The sequence below is a fragment of the Scyliorhinus torazame genome, chromosome 27 (assembly GCF_047496885.1).
Source record: "Scyliorhinus torazame isolate Kashiwa2021f chromosome 27, sScyTor2.1, whole genome shotgun sequence".
Taxonomy (NCBI): Eukaryota; Metazoa; Chordata; class Chondrichthyes; order Carcharhiniformes; family Scyliorhinidae; genus Scyliorhinus; species Scyliorhinus torazame.
In genome coordinates this window covers 8,278,072-8,296,549 of record NC_092733.1, presented here as the reverse complement: position 1 = coordinate 8,296,549, position 18,478 = coordinate 8,278,072, and the positions used below count along the sequence as shown (strand labels likewise).

General features: G+C 47.4%; 1 protein-coding gene across 5 annotated transcripts; it reads left to right on the top strand.

Annotated features, from left to right (window-relative positions):
- Positions 1-3,279: 3,279 nt before the first annotated feature.
- LOC140403176 (afadin- and alpha-actinin-binding protein-like) lies at positions 3,280-17,700 on the top strand. Of its 5 annotated transcripts, XM_072490891.1 has the most exons (15): positions 3,282-3,780; positions 4,908-4,949; positions 5,451-5,620; positions 7,207-7,419; positions 8,154-8,264; positions 9,419-9,554; positions 9,751-9,840; positions 10,383-10,458; positions 11,795-11,969; positions 13,069-13,180; positions 14,080-14,216; positions 14,926-15,087; positions 15,211-15,328; positions 16,259-16,436; positions 17,001-17,700. In XM_072490891.1, the coding sequence occupies exons 1-15, from the start codon at positions 3,753-3,755 to the stop codon at positions 17,176-17,178; spliced, it is 1,926 nt and encodes a 641-aa protein (XP_072346992.1). In that variant the 5' UTR covers positions 3,282-3,752; the 3' UTR covers positions 17,179-17,700. The 5 variants fall into 5 exon arrangements, with proteins under 5 accessions (XP_072346997.1, XP_072346996.1, XP_072346992.1 ...); XM_072490895.1 differs by lacking the exon at positions 8,154-8,264 and having other exon boundaries at positions 3,281-3,780; XM_072490894.1 differs by lacking the exon at positions 9,751-9,840.
- Positions 17,701-18,478: the final 778 nt, after the last annotated feature.

The following is an 18,478-nucleotide window of genomic DNA, read 5'->3' as shown; positions in this document are numbered from 1 at the left end:
TGCAGCCCCCTCCATCACCCACTTATGCACCATCGTCGCATTGGCGTCCCACCTCTTGAACTCCTCCTCCATTTGCTCCACCAGCCTCGTGAAATTAAGTCTATGCAGGGCCCCCCAGCTCCTGGCCCCCCAAGTATCTGAAGCTCCTCGCCGCCCTTTTTAGTGGGAGCTCACCAATCCCCTTCTCCTGGTCCCCTGGGTGAACCACGAACAATACGCTCTTCCCCATGTTGAGCTTGTACCCTGAGAAATCCCCGAACTCCCTGAGGATCCTCATTACCTCTGGCATTCCCCCCACCGGGTCCGCCACATACAGCAGCAAGTCGTCCGCACAGAGCGACACCCTATGCCCCTCCCTGCCCCAACCCCCTCCAGTTCCTCGACTCCCTCAGTGCCATAGCTAGGGGTTCAATCGCCAGTGCGAAGAGCAGGGGGGACAGGGGACACCCCTGCCTCGTCCCTTGATGCAACCGAAAGCACTCAGACCTCTTGTTCATGGTCACACTCGCCATCGGGACCTCGGACAACAACCTAACCCACCTAACAAACCCCTCCCCAAACCCAAACCGCTTCACCTCCCACAAGTACCCCCACTCTACCCTATCGAAGGCCTTCTCAGCGTCCATCGCCACCACTATCTCCCCCTCCCTCGCCAGCATCATAATCACGTTCAGGAGCCTCCGCACATTCGCGCTCAACTGCCTCCCCTTCACGAATCCCGTCTGGTCTTCGTGGATCACCTGCGGTACACAATCCTCAATTCTCGTGGCTAAGACCTTCGCCAGCACCTTGGCATCGACATTTAACAGCGAAATCGGCCTATAAGACCCACACTGCAGGGGATCCTTGTCTCGCTTCAGGATCAAGGAGACCAGTGCCCGGGACATCGTCGGGGACAAAACCCCCCCCATCCTTGCTTCATTGAAGGTCCTAACTAGCAACGGGCCCAACAGGTCCACATATTTCTTGTAGAATTCGGCCGGGAAACTGTCCGGCCCCGGTGCCTTCCCCGCCTGCATGCTCCCTATTCCTTTGGCCAGCTCCTCCAGCCCAATCGGGGCCCCCAATCCCGCTACCAGTCCCTCCTCCACCTTCGGAAACCTCACTTGGTCCAGAAAGCGGCCCATCCCTCCCTCCTCCCGTGGGGGCTTGGACCGATACAATTCCTCGTAAAAGTCCCTGAAGACCCCATTGATGTCAACCCCACTCCGTACCACACTCCCTCCCCTGTCCTTAACTTCCCCGATCTCCCTAGCTGCGTCCCGCTTCCGAAGCTGATGCGCCAGCATCCGACTTGCCTTTTCCCCATACTCATAAATCGCTCCCTGGGCCTTCCTCCACTGCACCTCCGCCTTCCTGGTGGTCAACAGGTCGAATTCGGCCTGGAGGCTACGCCTCTTCCTCAGCAGTCCCTCCTCCGGCACCTCCGCATACCTCCTGTCTACCCTCACCATTTCCCCCACCAGCCTCTCCCTCTCCCTCTGCTCTCTCCTCTCCTTGTGGGCCCTAATGGAAATCAGCTCTCCCCTAACCACCGCCTTCAGCGCCTCCCACACCATCCCCACTCGGACCTCCCCGTTATCATTGGCCTCCAGGTATCTCTCTATGCTTCCTCGGACCCGCTCACTCACCCCCTCGTCCGCCAACAGCCCCACCTCCAAGCGCCACAACAGGCACTGGTCCCTCTCCTCCCCCAGCTCTAGGTCTACCCAATGCGGGGCGTGATCCGAAATGGCTATCGCCGAGTACCCGGTATCCTCTACTCTCGCTATCAGCGCCCTGCTCATAATAAAGAAGTCGATCCGAGAGTAAGCCTTATGGACATGCGAGAAGAATGAACATTCCCTCGCCCCCGGCCTTGCAAATCTCCAAGGGTCCACCCCTCCCATCTGGTCCATAAACCCCCTCAGCACTTTAGCCGCCGCCGGCTTCCTACCCGTCCTAGACCTGGAGCGATCCCGTGCCGGATCCAACACCGTGTTAAAGCCATTATCAGGCCCCCCACTTCCAAGTCCGGGATCCGACCCAACATGCGCCGCATAAAACCCGCATCGTCCCAGTTTGGTGCATACACATTGACCAGCACCACCCTCTCCCCTTGCAGCTTACCACTTACCATTACGTACCTGCCGCCATTGTCTGTCACAATGCTCGACGCCTCGAACGACACCCTCTTTCCCACCAAGATCGCCACCCCCTGATTTTTGGCATCCAGCCCCGAATGAAACACCTGACCTACCCACCCCTTCCTCAATCTTACCTGGTCTGCCACCTTCAGGTGTGTCTCCTGGAGCATGACCACATCTGCCTTCAGCCCCTTCAGGTGCGCAAACACCCAGGCCCGCTTGACCGGCCCGTTCAGTCCCCTTACATTCCAGGTTATCAGCCGGATCGGAGGGGCCACCCGCCCCCCTCCCCCGCCGACTAGCCATAACCCCTCCTTGGCCAGTCACTCGCTCGCACCTCACACCCGGCCCGTTCCCCACGGCGCTACTCACTCCAGCTCCCCCTTGACCATAGTAGCAGCAACCTGCCCCCCCCCCCCCCCCCCCCCAGGGCTAGGATCCCTCCTAGCTGCTTTACTCCCCCCATTGCACTCCCGCAAGTCAGCGGGAGAACGTGCAGACTCCGCACAGACAGTGACCTAAGGCTGGAACCTAGAACCCTGGTGCTGTGAGGCAGTAGTACTAAGCACTGTGCCCCCCATAAATTGCCTAGATTAGCCTTGTATTGTGTATAGAAGATTAGTGGGTGGGTGTAATGAAGGTGTTTAAGATTCATTAAGAAGCTGACAGGGGTAAGTGAGTTCTGAACAAAGGGGAATGAGGGTGAATTAAAGTCAGATTAACAAAAGGAAAGGAAAAAAATGAATTGAGAGGGGAGGGGGGGGGAGTCCGCCCCGTCTTAACGCTGCACTGGCTGCTAAACTGCTTTGGGATGCATTGAAAGGTGCAACTCTGCTGTCTCTGTGCTCAGTGGACCTCCTGCCACAAGGGGCACCATTGAGCGGCGTGGCCGAGCAGGGGGGAAGAACTACAACTCCCAGGATGCACTTTGAGGCATGCGCACTGCCCCTATTGGTCAGCTGGTTCCCCGGAGCGGTTGCGGATTGGCGGGATCGCAAAGGGCGCGGTCCAACGGGTGTCGCCGGTGGGGCGGGGTGGTTGTTATGGAGGGGGATTTAAGAGGGGAGTGGGTGGGTGTGTGGGCTGGGGGACGCTGGGTGGCGGTGAGTCCCCGGGGGAGAGGGTCCCTGAGCCGGTTAGAGCCCCCCCCCCCCCCCCCCAAAAAAAAAAAGCCAAATGGGGTTCCATCAATGCCGTACCGTGCAGAAGGGAGGCTGTTTGGCCCATCGAGTCTATGCTGACCCTCCCAAAGAGCGCTCCCCTGCCCTAACCCCGTGCATTGATCATGGCCCATCCACCTAACCTGCGCATCTTTTAGGTTGTGGGGGTGAGACTCCCACAGTGAATGTGCAAACTCCACATGGACAGTGAGCGACCCGGGGCTGGGGTCGAACCTGGGCCCTCGGTGCTGTGAGGCAGCAGTGCTAGCCACTGTGCACAGTTTTGGCTGACACATTAGAAGAAGGATGTGGTCACGTTAAGGGTTCACAGGCTCTTCCTAACCTAAGGATATTGCCAGGACTGAAGCATTCCCAGGGTTAGGAAAGATTGTATAGGCTATATAATTGCAAGGGGTCACAGTTGAGAGGAAATGTTTTTCGTGCAAAGCTGGTGGGTGCCTGGAACATGTTGCCAATGGAGGTGGTGGATGCAGGCATGATAACATTTTAAGATGTATCTTCATAGACAAATGGGTGGGGAATGGAGGGATACAGATTTCTTGTACAATGAGTAGTAGGTCTAAATAAGGAATCTGGATGGGTGCAGGCTTGGGTCAAATGACCTCTTCTAAAAGATGCAATGTTCTTTGGTTAGGAACAAAGGCTGAGTGTAGATTTATTTGAAGAGTCCTATGAATTTGAAATGTTAACTGTTTTTCTCTCCAGAGATTCTGCCAGACCTGCTTAGTTTCTCCTGCATTTTAGTGTCTCTTGCATTTTCTGTTATTTATCTGAGGGGGCTGGATGGAGGGGATAGGAAGGATCATTTTCTTTTTGGAGAAGATAATATCTGTGGCATTGACTTTTAAGTAATTGATGGAAGAATTCAAGGGGAGTTGAGGAATGTTTTTTAATCACCTAGGTCTGGAATGCAATGTCTGAAAGTGCTAAAGGCACAAAGCCTCTTATTTTGGGAAAAAAAACCACTTTGATATGTATTGGAGGTGCTGTAAACCCACAGGACTATTGACCAAGAGCTGGAAGGTGGGATTAGAATGGATCGTTCTTTTTCAACTGGCATGCATGTGATGGGCTGAATAGGCTCCTCCTGTGCTTCAAATGCATTTGTACTGTTACCATGGTTTTAATACCGAACACTTTGTTCAGTGCTGGCTCAATATTTTTCATTGGATGGGAGGTAGCAGAGTGACACAGCAGATCTAGCAGTAATGAGGTGGAATGCTGCAGGAAGCTAGAGGTTTAGGTACTAGTGTTGGTGTGATTGTTGTTTTGCTCCCCAGGGCTGTGGTGGGAAGTTCGAGACTGTATATACCTCTCCAGACACCTGGGCAATCACTGCAGTTACGTCTGCTCCTGTCCACATCTTTTAATGTGGTGTTTGAATTTCCCTTTGTGAATGATGGGTGGGGACAGCTCCACACTATTCTCCTGCCATACCAGAGTAGGTCACTTGAGAGTGATAGGAGAGATGGTGGAATTTGTGAACTATGTTATTTTTTAATTAATGCAAACTTCCTAGGACTCCATCTTGTCTCCTTTGCTTATCTTCCTCCAGCCCTCACCATAATTGTATAATTTTTTTTTTTCTTTGTGTGGAAAGTTGGATTCCCAATTGGAGAGATGGATGACTGGAGGACCCCAGGTGAGCTTTTGTCCAATCCATAGTGTGTAAAAAGAAAAACTTTCATTTATAAAGTGTCTCCCATGACCACAGGATGTCCCAAAGTGCTTTACAATAATGTAGGAAACACTGGCCAATTGGCACATGGCAAGGTTCCACAAATGATTGTTGATATGCCAGTCATGCTTGAGCTTCTATTCTTAAAGCAGCAGTGGCCCCAGCAACATTCCCCTGATCGATAGATAAAGATAGGGCAGCAAGATTTGTCCCAAGCATAACTACCAGGGCTTCAGAATGAAGGATTGAATATTGCATCCTGTCTTGGCTGGTTACCTGCTGGTTAACTTGTGCATCACCAAATCTGCAATTCTGCCTCCTTGCTTTGCTTCAGTATTGTAACTTCAGTCAAGAAATATGCCTGGGCCCTCTGGGGAAGATAGCTGATGCTGCTTGGCCCTGTTGCTTGAGGACTGTTTCCCTAACTGATGGTACTGACTGCCTTTAAAATCAATTTCTCCACAGATTCAAAGAGTTTCATTGTGCGGCGTGTTTCTCCGTCTGCTTCACTGTTCTCCCCTGCCCGCACCATAACTCTGCACTGCCCCCCAGTGCTACCATTCCCCATCCTTTTCAACCCAGATGTTTTCTGCTGGGGCGACAATGCAGAGGAGTGCATATCGTACCTAAACAAGGTAGGATAAAGTGAATCGCTGCTTTAGCTTTGATGACCAGATCTGTAAATTCGGGTGTTGCGGTCTCTGGACTCGTGTGGCATTACTGTTTATAGTCTTGGAAAGAAGCTACTAGTCTGATCCTGGATCCCACAGACTCAAAGCAAAACACAGACCCTAAATTCTACCCAGAAATGAAATACATTCCTCTCTTTCAATTCTTGCCCTCCCCCTCAATTTGACATTTCCAGTTTTGCACAGAATGTCATGTGGAATCTCTCCTCTAAGGATCCGTTGGTGCTGATCAGATAGTGACATCTGATACAAAAACAGAAAAGTCAAAGTCATCCAGACTCAAAACGTTAGCTCCCTTCTCTCCACAGAGGCTGTCAAACTTGCTGAGATTGTCCAGTATTTTCTATTTTTGTTCCCTATTCCAGCCTCTGCAGTAATTTGTTTTTATCTTTGTGAAATCTGATCAGTTGGTTGCGGTTCATACTTCGTTTATTGCATCAGTTCCCCTTTGATAACTCCAATAAATTTGAACACGTGCTCCTCCTTTGAGACGGTTCCCAGATCCGTCCAATTGAAAGTATTTATAAAAAAAAATAAAAAAATTTGGGAGTACCCAATTATTTTTTTCCAATTAAGGAGCAATTTTGCATGTCCAATTCACCTAACCTGCATATCTCTTGGTTGAGGGGGTGAAACCCACACAGCCAGTGACTTGGGGCTGGGTAGGCAGCAGTGCTAACAATTGAAAGCATCTTAAGAGCAGGGAGTTCAGTCGCTTCCAGTTTGTGTGCACTACATTGTGCTGCCCACTCTGTCATTGAGAAACACAGGAATTGTTTCTCTCAATGAGGCACTTGCAATGTAGGGAGTGCAATACAGTCAACAGAAGTTCCATAAAAACTGGAACAGTATCATTGACCCTGGGATGGGGGCAGGGCAGGAATGATAGTGCTGAAGCTATCTATCTTGTGCCACTCTGACTTTCCCCTTGCTCTCTCTCCTGTTTCAATGCTTTCCTATTCACCCTGCTAATCCAGACCTGCTGCTACTACCAATGCTAAAGGGTAAGAGTCTGAACTGAGAGTTTTCAGCTCTCAGTTCATTCTCACAAGCAGCCGTTTGAATGCACCATCTCCCCACTCCATGTTAACATGTGGGCTATCCCAACGCAGCATTTATACTTAATGTTGTCAAATGCTAAAGTACCCTCTCTGCCATTACTGTGCTAATGCACTGCCTTGAGTGTGCACCAGCATGAGGCGTAAGTGTTTAATTTAATTTAGAATCTCATAATGTTATAACCTTTTGTATGATCTGGAATGGAGCACTGCTTGGGCTCAATGGCCTATTTCTGTGCAAGTGTATTCCACTTCCTATTGGGAGCTCCATGGTTTAGGTCCAGGCTGTAAGCTTCAAGTGAGGCGACCCGGGTATGCTAATATTGGTCATTTGTACACCGTCTCCTTTCTGTTTGTTAACTGTCAGTCTGGCATGTTGTCCATGAAGTGACTTAAGTGGTCAAGGTTTTTAACCAATCCTCAGTTTAAGGAGCTGATAATCAAATAGGGTTGTCTCTTTATCAAATGTTCCAGGAACTGAACACATTGGGACTCCCTCCATTGTTTGATGATAGTTTTGAGGAGAAGCCAGCTTCGAGCTGTAACGTGGTAACTCTAATAAACTGTGTGTATAGCCTGCTGCAGCTCCATTGGAAGAATGTGGCTAACGTGAGTGGGCTAGAAAGGGAGCGATTAAAATCCTTCAACGAGCAGGATGGTTTGAAAAGCAGCCAGTTCAAACTGCAGGTAAGTTATACTGAACCTGAGATCTGCAGTAAAAGTAAACCGTTTGGCAAATTTAACGCTTATATTATTGAATGCTGTAATTGTAATCGGGATATGACCGTTTCTACCCTTTCCGAGCAACCGGAAAGCGGTCTGGGGTGCATCAATTCTGCTGTGCTCCTCTATCCAAGGGGATATGGTTTTTAGTTTTTGTGTTATGGGGGAATCTAGCTGAACCACATCTGTCCCTTTTTTTTTTTTATTGAGTGGGCCATTTTCACAGAGGACTCCAAGGTGGCAGAAGTTTTCTTTAGAACGAGAATCCAACATTGCTGGCCCATTCATTTATTGAAGGGTGCGGCATCAGGCTCATGCTGCCTCTAGTCCCCTCGGATGTGACATGCAGGTTCCACATGCAAGAGGATGTTCCACAGACAGGCAGATTAATGAAGTGCTCAATGGTTGGAGGAAAGAGGAAGTTAATGCATGATATTAAAGAAAGGGGAAAGGATATAATATTTTGGTCACATTTGAGCAGATGGGGGGGACAGACAATTAGCGACAGAAAACGTAGAGGGAAGCACAGGAGAAAATAGATGATGAATAATGGTGGGGGAGGGGTGAGACTGGGGTGGGGATCTATGGCAACCAAACTTCTGGGTAGATGCAGAGCCCCTGCTCCTGCAATGGGAGGGAAGATTCAATCACTCTGACCAGTAGGCTTACAGTTGCACTGTAATGTGCTTTACACATAGGAAGAGGTAACAGCATTGGAGCAAGAGATTGCTGCTTTACAAACAAAAGAGCTGCAAAGGCAGAATAGCATCCGGAGTTTGAATAATCAGCTAAAGAACCACAAGGAGGAGGTAAGATTTACTTTCAGGGTGTTAATCAAGATCTTTGATCAAACCCACTCTCTCTAGTCCCTAACTCCTGCTGCCCAGAGTTCAGTGAAGGAGGAATTTTTCTTGGTTTACTTGTTGGCAGGAGTGCAGAGTAACCAATGTTGAAACGGAGTGTGGCTGGGAGGGATAACCAGTGTGTAGTTGCTGTGCTGGAATGAATGAAGTTATATTGTCTGCAGAAACTACCTTCATACAAAGTTGCTGAATAACAATACACCACATAACAGCAGCAAGGCTTGGGTCCATGCTGATAGCTGGCCTCACTTATAGTGAGGACAGAGAGAGCACGAAGGTTGTATGGGTGCTACAGTGCCATATAACTAGACATTAGGACCACTGACAAAAGCTTAGTCTAAGAGGCAGGTTTTAGGAGGTTCTTAAAGGATAGAAGTGGAGGGGATTAGGCAGTGACCATCTCCAACAACAGAGAATCTAACCATCTTGACATTCTCCTCGGGGTTTACCATTGACCAGAAACTGAACTGGACTAGCCATATGAATGCTGTGGCTACCAGGGCAGGTCAGAGGCTGGAAATCCTGGGGCAAGTAACTCACCACCTGACTCCCCAAAGCTTGTCCAACAAAGCACAAGTCAGGAGTGTGATGGAACACTCTCCACTTGCCTGGATGCCTCCAAGAACAGTCTAAGCTCAACACCATCCAGGAAAAAGCAACCTGCTTGATCGGCTCTCCCCCCACCACTGATGCACGGTGGCAGCCATGTGTACCATCTACTCACCAAGGCTCCCACAACCTCTGCCATCTAGAAGGACAAGAGCAGCGGATACCTGTGATCCCCACCACCTGGAGGTTCCCCTCCAAATCATTCACCATCCTGAATTGGAAATATATTGGCCGCTCCATCACTGTCACTGGGTCAAAATCCTGGAACTCCCTCCCTAACAGCACAGTGGGTGTACCTGCACCAAATGGACTGCAATGGCTTTGAGGCAGCTCACCACCACCTTCTCCAGGGCAATTAGGGATGGGCAACAAATGCTGGGTCTCATCACTTTAATCAAAAACAAATTGGGGAGGGCGTTTGGGGCCCTGGCACCACCAGAAGTGACCAATATGGTATTCTGTGTTACTGACTGCTGCCGTGTCTCATCCAGGTGGTGAAGTTACAGAGTATTATAGCAAGTCGGGCAGCTCAGTATCTCCATGAGCTGAAGAGGAAGGAACAGGAACTGAACAAACTGAAGGAGAAGATTCATCACCACCTGACTGACAAAAAGGACAAAAGAATTGGTAACTATTTGACTTTTTATTGGGGGGGGGGGGGGGGCAGAATTCCAATCGAGGGTACATGCTCCCACAAGCACAAGCCCTGCTTATCCTGAGCCAGGATGATGTGCATCATATGCCATTGCTGTGAGCATCAATTTAAGGCAAGTCATGGGACACCAACCAACTAATTTTGGATTTGGTTTTGAATTACTTTTAGCATGCTGGAAATCGGAAGTAAAATCAGAAAATCCTGGGAACAATCAGCAGGCCAGGAAGAGAGCGAGGGAAGGAATCCGGGTCGATTCAGGTGTTTGTTTTTTTAGGAGTTTTAACCCTGTACGTCAGCCATTTTAAAAGGCTTTGTGCTGTCACCTAAATATGGAGACATTGTTTATTATGTATGTTGGATACTGTTTGATTTTGCCATCCATCAATTATTATGGGGATACCATATTAGGCCAAGAAACCTGCTATAGGCAGTGGAACTGTACTCCCGAGGAGGAATTAGGCCAGGAAACCTGCTATAGGCAGTGGAACTGTACTCCCGAGGAGGAATTAGGCCAGGAAACCTGCTATAGGCAGTGGAACTGTACTCCTGAGGAGGAACCAAACCTGGACAGCAACACCAGAACCAGGGACAGAGTGGGGAGCTTGTCTAAAACCACGACTGAGGACTGAGAAGGAGATAAATGTGTAACCTCAAATAATCAGGAAGGGATGAGTGGAAAGAGCAACTGGGGATGAAAGAGGTGGGGTTTCTATGGGGCGTCCGTGAGAGAACCTGCCAATTGGCAGCACTTCAATCATAAATGTGATCCATTAAATCTCCCTTACTCTTTGTTATTAAAGCTTTAGATATCCTGAACCCAATCGCACGATCTGATGGAAAACGCTCCTTATGGAGAACTGGCAAGACTGAATTGAGGTAGGATTTTCTGACTCGTGCTCTTGTCAAATCGAAAGCACTATTAAATCCTGCATTCTGAACTGCACACCTTGAGTAACTGGGCAGTGATTTCCATGCTGTGTTGTGATGCAGTCTCTGCATGAGTCGATTGTTAGCATTTAGGAGTGGAGTCATGGGATAGAAAAGGGAGTTTGAATTATCAAGGGCTCTATTTATTTAGATTCAGGATACTAAATACTCCATATGTTTATGAATTTACAATGGGGATTGGTGGACTTGAAGCTGGGGCAGGTTAATTTTTTGTCCTGTTGATGAATGTGTAGAGCGGACTGCTCAGGAGGTAACGGAGATGGTTCGAGTCATTCTGTTTCTGAGGGAGCCAGATAATCATTTCCAAGCAGCCAGAATAACCTTCGAGTTACTTGCTAACTGGTCACATTTCAACTCTCTCCTGCCACATGTGAAGTGGTGATCCTTGTGCGCCAGGAATCTTGACAGCATTTAAATAAAATGTCATACTTTGCATATTCTTTCCTAACATGTTTTGCAATGTTCTAAGACCATGGCCAGCTGTCCACTCCATATTTCTGCCAAAGCCTTCTTCCTTCCCCCTCTGGGGCCTGAGCGTCTGGTTCAGCTTTCAATCCCCCATCTTCGCCCAGAAGGCTTGGCGTTTGTTGTAACTCCGAACTGAATGGGGTTTAAACCATTTTTTTCTTGCTCTAAGCTACACACCCCCTCCAGATACCATGCTCCATGAGGGCGTTGGTAACCATGGACTTTCATTATATTGGTCCATGATTATTCTTGCCTTCTGCAGTACAGCTGACCAGGAAACTCTCCCACTCTTATCACTTGCCATCAGGCTTGTTGGGAGGATTTACAGGCTGGTAACCCACTTGTTTGGACAAGTTATGAAAACCTCCCGTGGCCATCAAGTCCTGAAGTAATGACTTGGCCCAGAGTTAGGGATGCTACCGCAGACCACAAGACCTCCCTGAGCTACAGTACTCCCCTCCTATGTAAACTGCATTGTGTGGTAGAATCATGGCTGTTCTTCCTTGAATGTAGAAGCTGTGTCGGATATGTTGCTTGCTTACACCCAGAGTTATCTTTGCTTTAATGATTTTGAGGAGCTGTATTTGTGTTGTGTGCGAGTTGAATGTATTTCTTGCTGCAGAGTTTATAACCTGAAGTAGGAGGCTAAAACATAAGGGTGTGATTCTAACTTTGCCCTGGTTGATGATGGCATGACATGATGATGATAGGATAGGCTAACAAAATCTCTTCTCTGGATGTCTTGAGGCCCAATGTTTGCTTTTTTTCAATACACCGTGTCTACTCTGTGCTGCAGGAGGGAAGAGGAAATGTACAAAGTGCTTGTCGTGAAGTATGAGGCTCAAATCGAGGAGCTGGTGTCGGACAATGCGGAGCTGACTAGGGTATTGAACCAAATGAAGAGTGAGATGAGTGGATTTCTCAGTCCACACTCCAAACTGGGCAGAGCCAAATCTTGTCAGACACTTGCAGTAAGTATGAGCAATTAATCATCATTTGATTATTGTCTTCTGCCATTACCCAGAGTCCAAAGCGGGTGTCCAGCATCTTTGCACTGCAACCTCCCCCTGCACCATACAGCCGACCAGGAGATGTTCACTGTCCTAATTGGTTAGATTGTTAACACTGAAAATAGCCTCTTGTGCTGCTGTAGAAATGGGAATCTCGGATTCACACTTCAATGCAGGACTAAGGGAGTTCTGCACTGTCATAGGAGTCGCCTTCTTGAGATATTAAACGGAGGTCATGACAGTGAGCTTGGGTGAATGTAGGGCACAAGATTTTAAAGAGCTGGGGAGTTCCTCTGTTTTTTCCTGGCTAATGTTCTTTAACCAGCAACACCTAAATGTGAATTTACCATTGATCACCTTGTGGGGAAATCGGCTGCTATGTCGCTATAGTGATTCAACCCTCAAGTAGTTAATTGACATGCATTGGGTGTGCTGAAGGTGGACACTGAATTCAAACAAAATAGTGAAGTGATGCTGAAGAAAAAAACAAAATACTGGCACTACGCAGTCAGGAAGGAAATGGAGTTAATATCTCAGGTTGTCACCTTTCATCTGAACAGTTCTAATGAAAAATTGATCAGTGTTCATTCTTTTCTTCTCTCTCGAATATCTCAGTTCTAAAAAGCCGACAAGTATTGGTAGTCTTTGAAACAGATGAAGGTTGTTTGCACCATTACTGGGATGTAGATTCTGTTTTGCCTACTTGCAAGAGCTCTACTCACTCAGTGCATCAACTCCCTTGTATATAGCCCCGTCACATCAACTCCCTTGTATACAGGTCTGTGTTCTCACACTAGCAGTCAGTGTTTTTTTTGTTTTGTTTGCAATGATTTACTCCAGTTATAGGCAGCTAGAAGGAGGCTGGATGAACTTGAGACGGGCCTGACCAGGTGGACTAGTGACCTGGCCATACCACACAACAACATGGTAAAGGAATTTGTACACCTGGTTTTTGCATCAGGTGGTTTTGTAAACTGAATGGTTTGAAGTCAACGTTCTTATAACTGGCTTAACAAACATTCTAAAAGTGCTAAAATCCTGTGCTGACTTTTTGAAATAGGAGGAAGTAACCATCATTGAGTCCCTGGATACATCCAGAGGGAATCTGACGGAGTGTGTTGAAAAGCAGTGGAGCTCCTTAAAGGATTACATGGCAAAACTAGCAGTCACAGGTAAATTAAATGGCACCATATCTCATTGTGGCAGCTGCACTAGAAACTCTGATGTGCCAATTTGAAAAGCCCTTTTTAAGAATTAGTATATGTGTAACGGGTGCTAACGACATTAGCAAGGAATTCCAAGCTCATGACCAAAGGTAAGCTCAAAACGACTTTCCAAGTGTAGTGTGCGGATCCGTCCTCCTTTATAAACCAGTGGACTGTGTTTGTAACTAGTTCAGATTGTGCCCACTGGTTGGTGAGCAGTGCTGTCAGTGTCCCTCTAACTAGAAGCTATGGGGAAGGATGATTAATCCATCCTGGCCCACTTGTCCAAGAAAATTCCTCATGCCTTGGAACCATTCCCACATCATAGCAACCACTCGCTCCTTAAATGGTTCCAGGATTCTGCCCGACCACTGTACTCCACTTCAACGCCTATCAACCATTATGGCACCGAAGACCATTCGGCCCATTGACTCCCTCTGTAGAGAAATCCATTCCGTTCTCTTCTCCAGCTCCTGACAGTTGTATTTCGAGTGTCTATCCGATGGTCTGAGACAAACCTTGGCATCAGTAAGCTGGATAGCTAAGCTGAACCAGAGCATCCTTTGGCTGCTAAATTAATGAACAATCTTGGTGGGGGCGACTGCTTGTTTACATCACCCGAATCGCCCCAGGCCACACACATTCAATGACCCACAGCCTCCACTGCTCTCTGGGGAAGAGTTCCACAAACTAACGACCCTCAAAATTGCTCCTTTATCTCGGCCTTAAACAGGAGATGCTTATTTTAAAACTGTGCCCTCTTTTATGGCCCATTAATGAATAAAAACAAGTGATCAACGGTGGTCTGTCTTTTGTGACCGAGGGTAACACTCAGGCCAAATAAATCCACTGTAATTTCCCTCCAGCTATGAGGAAGTCTCCGGTGGTTGGGAAGGATGAGCACGTTGTCAGTATAACCGACCACGATAAAGAAATAGCCAAGTTGAAGCTGGAACTTGAACAGAGTAAGGAAATTATGAGTGCGCAGCAGCAGCTTCTCGAGGTACGTGTTCCTGGGCAAAGCCATGGTTGACTACTTCAACAGAAACTTCTCCTTTTGTGTTTCTTTGCTTCGCATCATGAGTGATTTTGTCACTGTAAACTGGTGGGTGTCTTGTTGTTCTTTCTGTGCCATCCTTCTCCCTCCTTCCCTATGTACTAGCAGACAGCCATCCTTTATGTACTAGCAGACCGCAATGTGCTTATTGTAACTCGCACTCTTCTGCCCCAGTTTTCATCCTCCATTGGCCAAGGCCGATTTCGAGTCTGAGATCCCGTAGGGCATTTGGCTCCCATGTCTAGAGTTCAAAGGGCAGCACTGGTTGTCATTTAGACTTCTCTAAGTACTGGGTGCAAGGACACGCCTGTGTTTGGAAAGGATGGACTTGATCTCTGAGGTGTGCCTGTTCGCCTCTAGCACTAAGAGCAAGATTGGTCTGCAGCCACATTTATCCTGTACAAAATGAAGGGAGACACTGGAGTGAGGGGCAAGAAGTGGCAAGTCTTTTGTGCACTTAGAAGGATTGGGAAAGATCTGATCTTGACCAGAGCACTAAATCTTGGAACATCTATTCTGAGATGAAATACTTCAGCACGGTGCGTAGGCAGTCCTGATGTTTTGCAGTTTAATAGGTATCTCTAGAAGCCGTGGGTACATAATGAAATAAGGCAGTTTGTGTCTTAGCTGCTGCCTTCTGCTTTTTCTATTTCAGGACCAGTTGGCCATTCAGAAAGAAGATCTTGGCTGTGGTTTGGATTTTCTGGAAGAGGGAGAATTGTTTTGTAAAGAGCGGCAGCTGTTTGAGGAGCAGAAAAAGAACTTTGAAGCAGAGAGGGAAAAGTTCACCGAGGCAGCAATTCGACTGGGTCAGGAGGTGAGAAACTGCTCGGGGAGGCGGGACATTTTGAGGAGCCTCGTGTTCATTTAGATTGTGGAGCCAGGAATCTCCTGAATACCACCTGCTGCAAATTGCTTCTCTCTTGTCTTGTTGGTTTAGAGAAAATTGTTTGAGGAGGAGCGTGCACTACACCTGAAGGAACAGTTCTTGAACCTGACTCCATTTCGGGATCAGAAGGCAAAACCCAAGTGGAAACCGCGGACACCCTTTGCTCCCAGTAATTTTCTTCTAAATTTCGCCGAATAGAGATGGCTGAGAAACCACTGGTTCACTATTTTATTTGGGAGCTTTTACTGTGTTTTCTAACTACCTTCCTAAAAGGTGAAGTCTCTTAAAGGGGCCATTCCTTTCTATTACAGTCTTGCCAGTCTCCAACCCTCAGTGGCCCAGCTGCACCCTTAAAATGAAAATCGCTTATTGTCACGAGTAGGCTTCAATGAAGTTACTGTGAAAAGCCCCTAGTCGCCACATTCCGGTGCCTGTTCGGGGAGGCTGGTACGGGAACCCTTTATATTGGTTCTGGGTTTGATATGACTAGTTGCTGGCCCACCTGTCACAGTTGCTGAGCAGGATTGGGTGTGGTTCCCTCCGAACAGTAACATTGGAGGGATGCTGTCTCGGGCCACCATGTTTAACACCGCCACGGTTACACAGTGGTTAGCACTGCTGCCTCACAGCACCAGGAACCTGGGTTTGATACCAGCCTTGGGTGACTGGGAGAGGCGTTTGCTCGTTCTCCCCTGAGGGTTTCTTCCCACAAGATGTGCAGGTTAGGTGGGGTTATGGGAATAGGGTGGGGAGTGGACCTCGGTAGAGTGGAGACTTGATGGGCTGAATGGCCTCCTCCTGTAGGGATTCTATGGGATTGACAATCAATTGGGCCTGCTGCTTTTGCCATCAATTCCTGGCCAATGAACAGTGCACGTTAGAGATTCTGGTGGAGTAAAAAAATGGGCACTTTCTCCAACACTTCGAAGCATTTAACCCACTTTTATTTGAAGAAAGTTCCATATACGTCAGATGGGAAAGTGAGCAGGCCACTCCGAAACCCTAATTTCCAACGAAATGTGGGTTAATACTCCGGGAGATTTCTTATTTTATTGTTCCCCTGTAAGGCTTTACTCACAATTTTGCTTTACTTCTCTAGACCAGGAAAATGCATCTCCACGTCTAACCAATCGAAAGATGGGCTTGTTGTCCATGCATTCTCACCGCGCGCCGATGCACACTCCAAGCCCACCGACTAAATGCACCAACCTCCGGAGACACTCTTTGCCTACAACCTGTGAATTGTATGAGGTGTTGGGGATTATTCCAGAACAGAGGTGATTTGCAGTGTTGTAAATTCTCTAACCCTGTCCAGAAGGGTCCTTTTAAAATTGGACCTTGTGCTGAAGATTGTCGTGTCAGTGGTGAAAGTTGGGGGATGTGGTGGGGCTTGGTGTAAAAATGAAGTACATACTCTGGTCTGTCTCAATCCTACCTGCCAACAATGAATTTGATGTCTTTCATAAAGATGTTTGTTGTTTTTCTCTGCAGAGGTCATTTTTAATGTTTTAAAAATCCTCTCCCCTAAGGGAGTGAGTCACATTAATCTCTCCTTGTACGGTTAGGTTGGTATGTTCGGGCACAGCTCCATTGTATTAATCAATTGGGAAGTGAACTAAGATGACTAATGTAATACTGCTGACTACACACCTGCATCATTCAAGCCAACCCCAAACTCTTTCTTAGTCTGGCAGGTGGCTGGGATAGGGGAAGAAACTTTTTAATAACTTGGTGTATACCTGGAGTTGGGGAGGGGGAGAGAGAGACATTGGCAAGAGTGACTGGTACATTGGGTGTTTGCTGGGTCTGGTATAGAATTCTGAGCCTGGTGTTTGTTCCAGCTTCAGGCCTGCCACCACTGTGCGACACACAAGACCTTGCAGCACGAGAGAGAGCCCACCCCACCAGCAAGATTCAGCAACCCAAACCAGGGATGGCCCCAAGTGGATCCGTACTCCTCTGTTTGTGAATGACTCCAGTGACTCTTTGTGCTATGGACACTTGTGCACGCCAATCTAATGGCCATGTTACACCTGCTGCACTTTGTGGAATGACCTGGACCTTTTTGATAATGAGTAATGTATTGGTTTATTCTGCACTCACTCAGGAAATCATGTTTTTACAGCTGTAGATTAAGTAAATTGAAGGGAAAATTTAAACCTGGTTTGTTTCCCGTACACCTCAATACTGAAATTGGGTGAGATTTCTATTTGCTGTTGAAGCCTATCATTTTCTTCAAATGTTATTACTTTGCCACCAGTTACATATTGCTGCTACGTTTTATAGAGAAGCTACCCAGAGACTTCGATGTTGCCTATTTGGGTCCCAGAAGAGCACAATTTGAAAAGCTTGTAGCCCCTTGTTCCAGCCCATTTGACAATTGTCCTGTGTAATGGCACAAATGGGCTTTTTAAGTAAATTCTTGGGTGAATAGACATGTGTAATGTATGCTGAAGGAGATTTGCAGACAGTTGTAAGTCTTGATGCTTGAGATTCTGTGCATGTTGACATGTATGAAATAAATAAACATATTTTTCTGGAGTTCACTCTCGGAACTGTCTTTTTATTTGCTTATCCAGTGCGGGCAGATTCAGGGACGAAATGCCACCAATACTAATGTGACCAGGTAGTGGGTGATTTTTTTTTTTTTTTTTTTTTTCTTGAAATTGAAATTTGGGATCTTTGCTTTCCTTTAGGGCACTAAATAACCTGGACTCGACCCAGATCCACTTCATTGAAAGAACCCAACTGAGTTTGATAGGTAGGGAGGGGTTAAGTACGCTGAATGGGCCTGCTACCTATTCAGCACGCACGCATGAACACATACAGTTAACAATCTTAAGCTTGCACCACCAGCAGTTATTTCTTGGTTACCTTCCCTTCAACGTGACACTGGAGTAAAGCTTTAAAACTCTTATCTGTAATGTAGGGAGTGAATGCTAGGGAAATCTCTGTTTGGAAATGCTGGATGTGACTACACCAGATTTCGCCAACAAAATGCACCCCACCAAATGTTTTTAAAAATATAAATTTAAAGTACCCAATTTTTTTTTTTCAATTAAGAGGCAATTTAGCATGGTCAATCCACCTACCCTACACATCTTTGGGTTGTGGGGGTGAGACCCAAGCAGACACTGAATGTGCAAACTCCACATGGATAGTGGGCCGGGGTTGAATCCAGGACATCGATGCTATGAGGCAGAAGTGCTAACCACTCTGCTGCCGTGCTGCCCCACCCCACCGAACTTTAGTTTTAAGTTGCCTTTTATACTTCTGTCAGCCATAGCTCAGTCAGTAGCCATGAGTCCGAAGCTTGTGG

Coding starts and splice junctions, on each gene's coding strand:
- LOC140403176 (XM_072490891.1), top strand. CDS start 3,753: ATGTTGCCAATGGAGGTGGTGGATGCAG. Junction 7,420..8,153: donor GCAGCCAGTTCAAACTGCAG/GTAAGTTATACT, acceptor CTTTACACATAG/GAAGAGGTAACAGCATTGGA. Junction 8,265..9,418: donor TAAAGAACCACAAGGAGGAG/GTAAGATTTACT, acceptor TGTCTCATCCAG/GTGGTGAAGTTACAGAGTAT.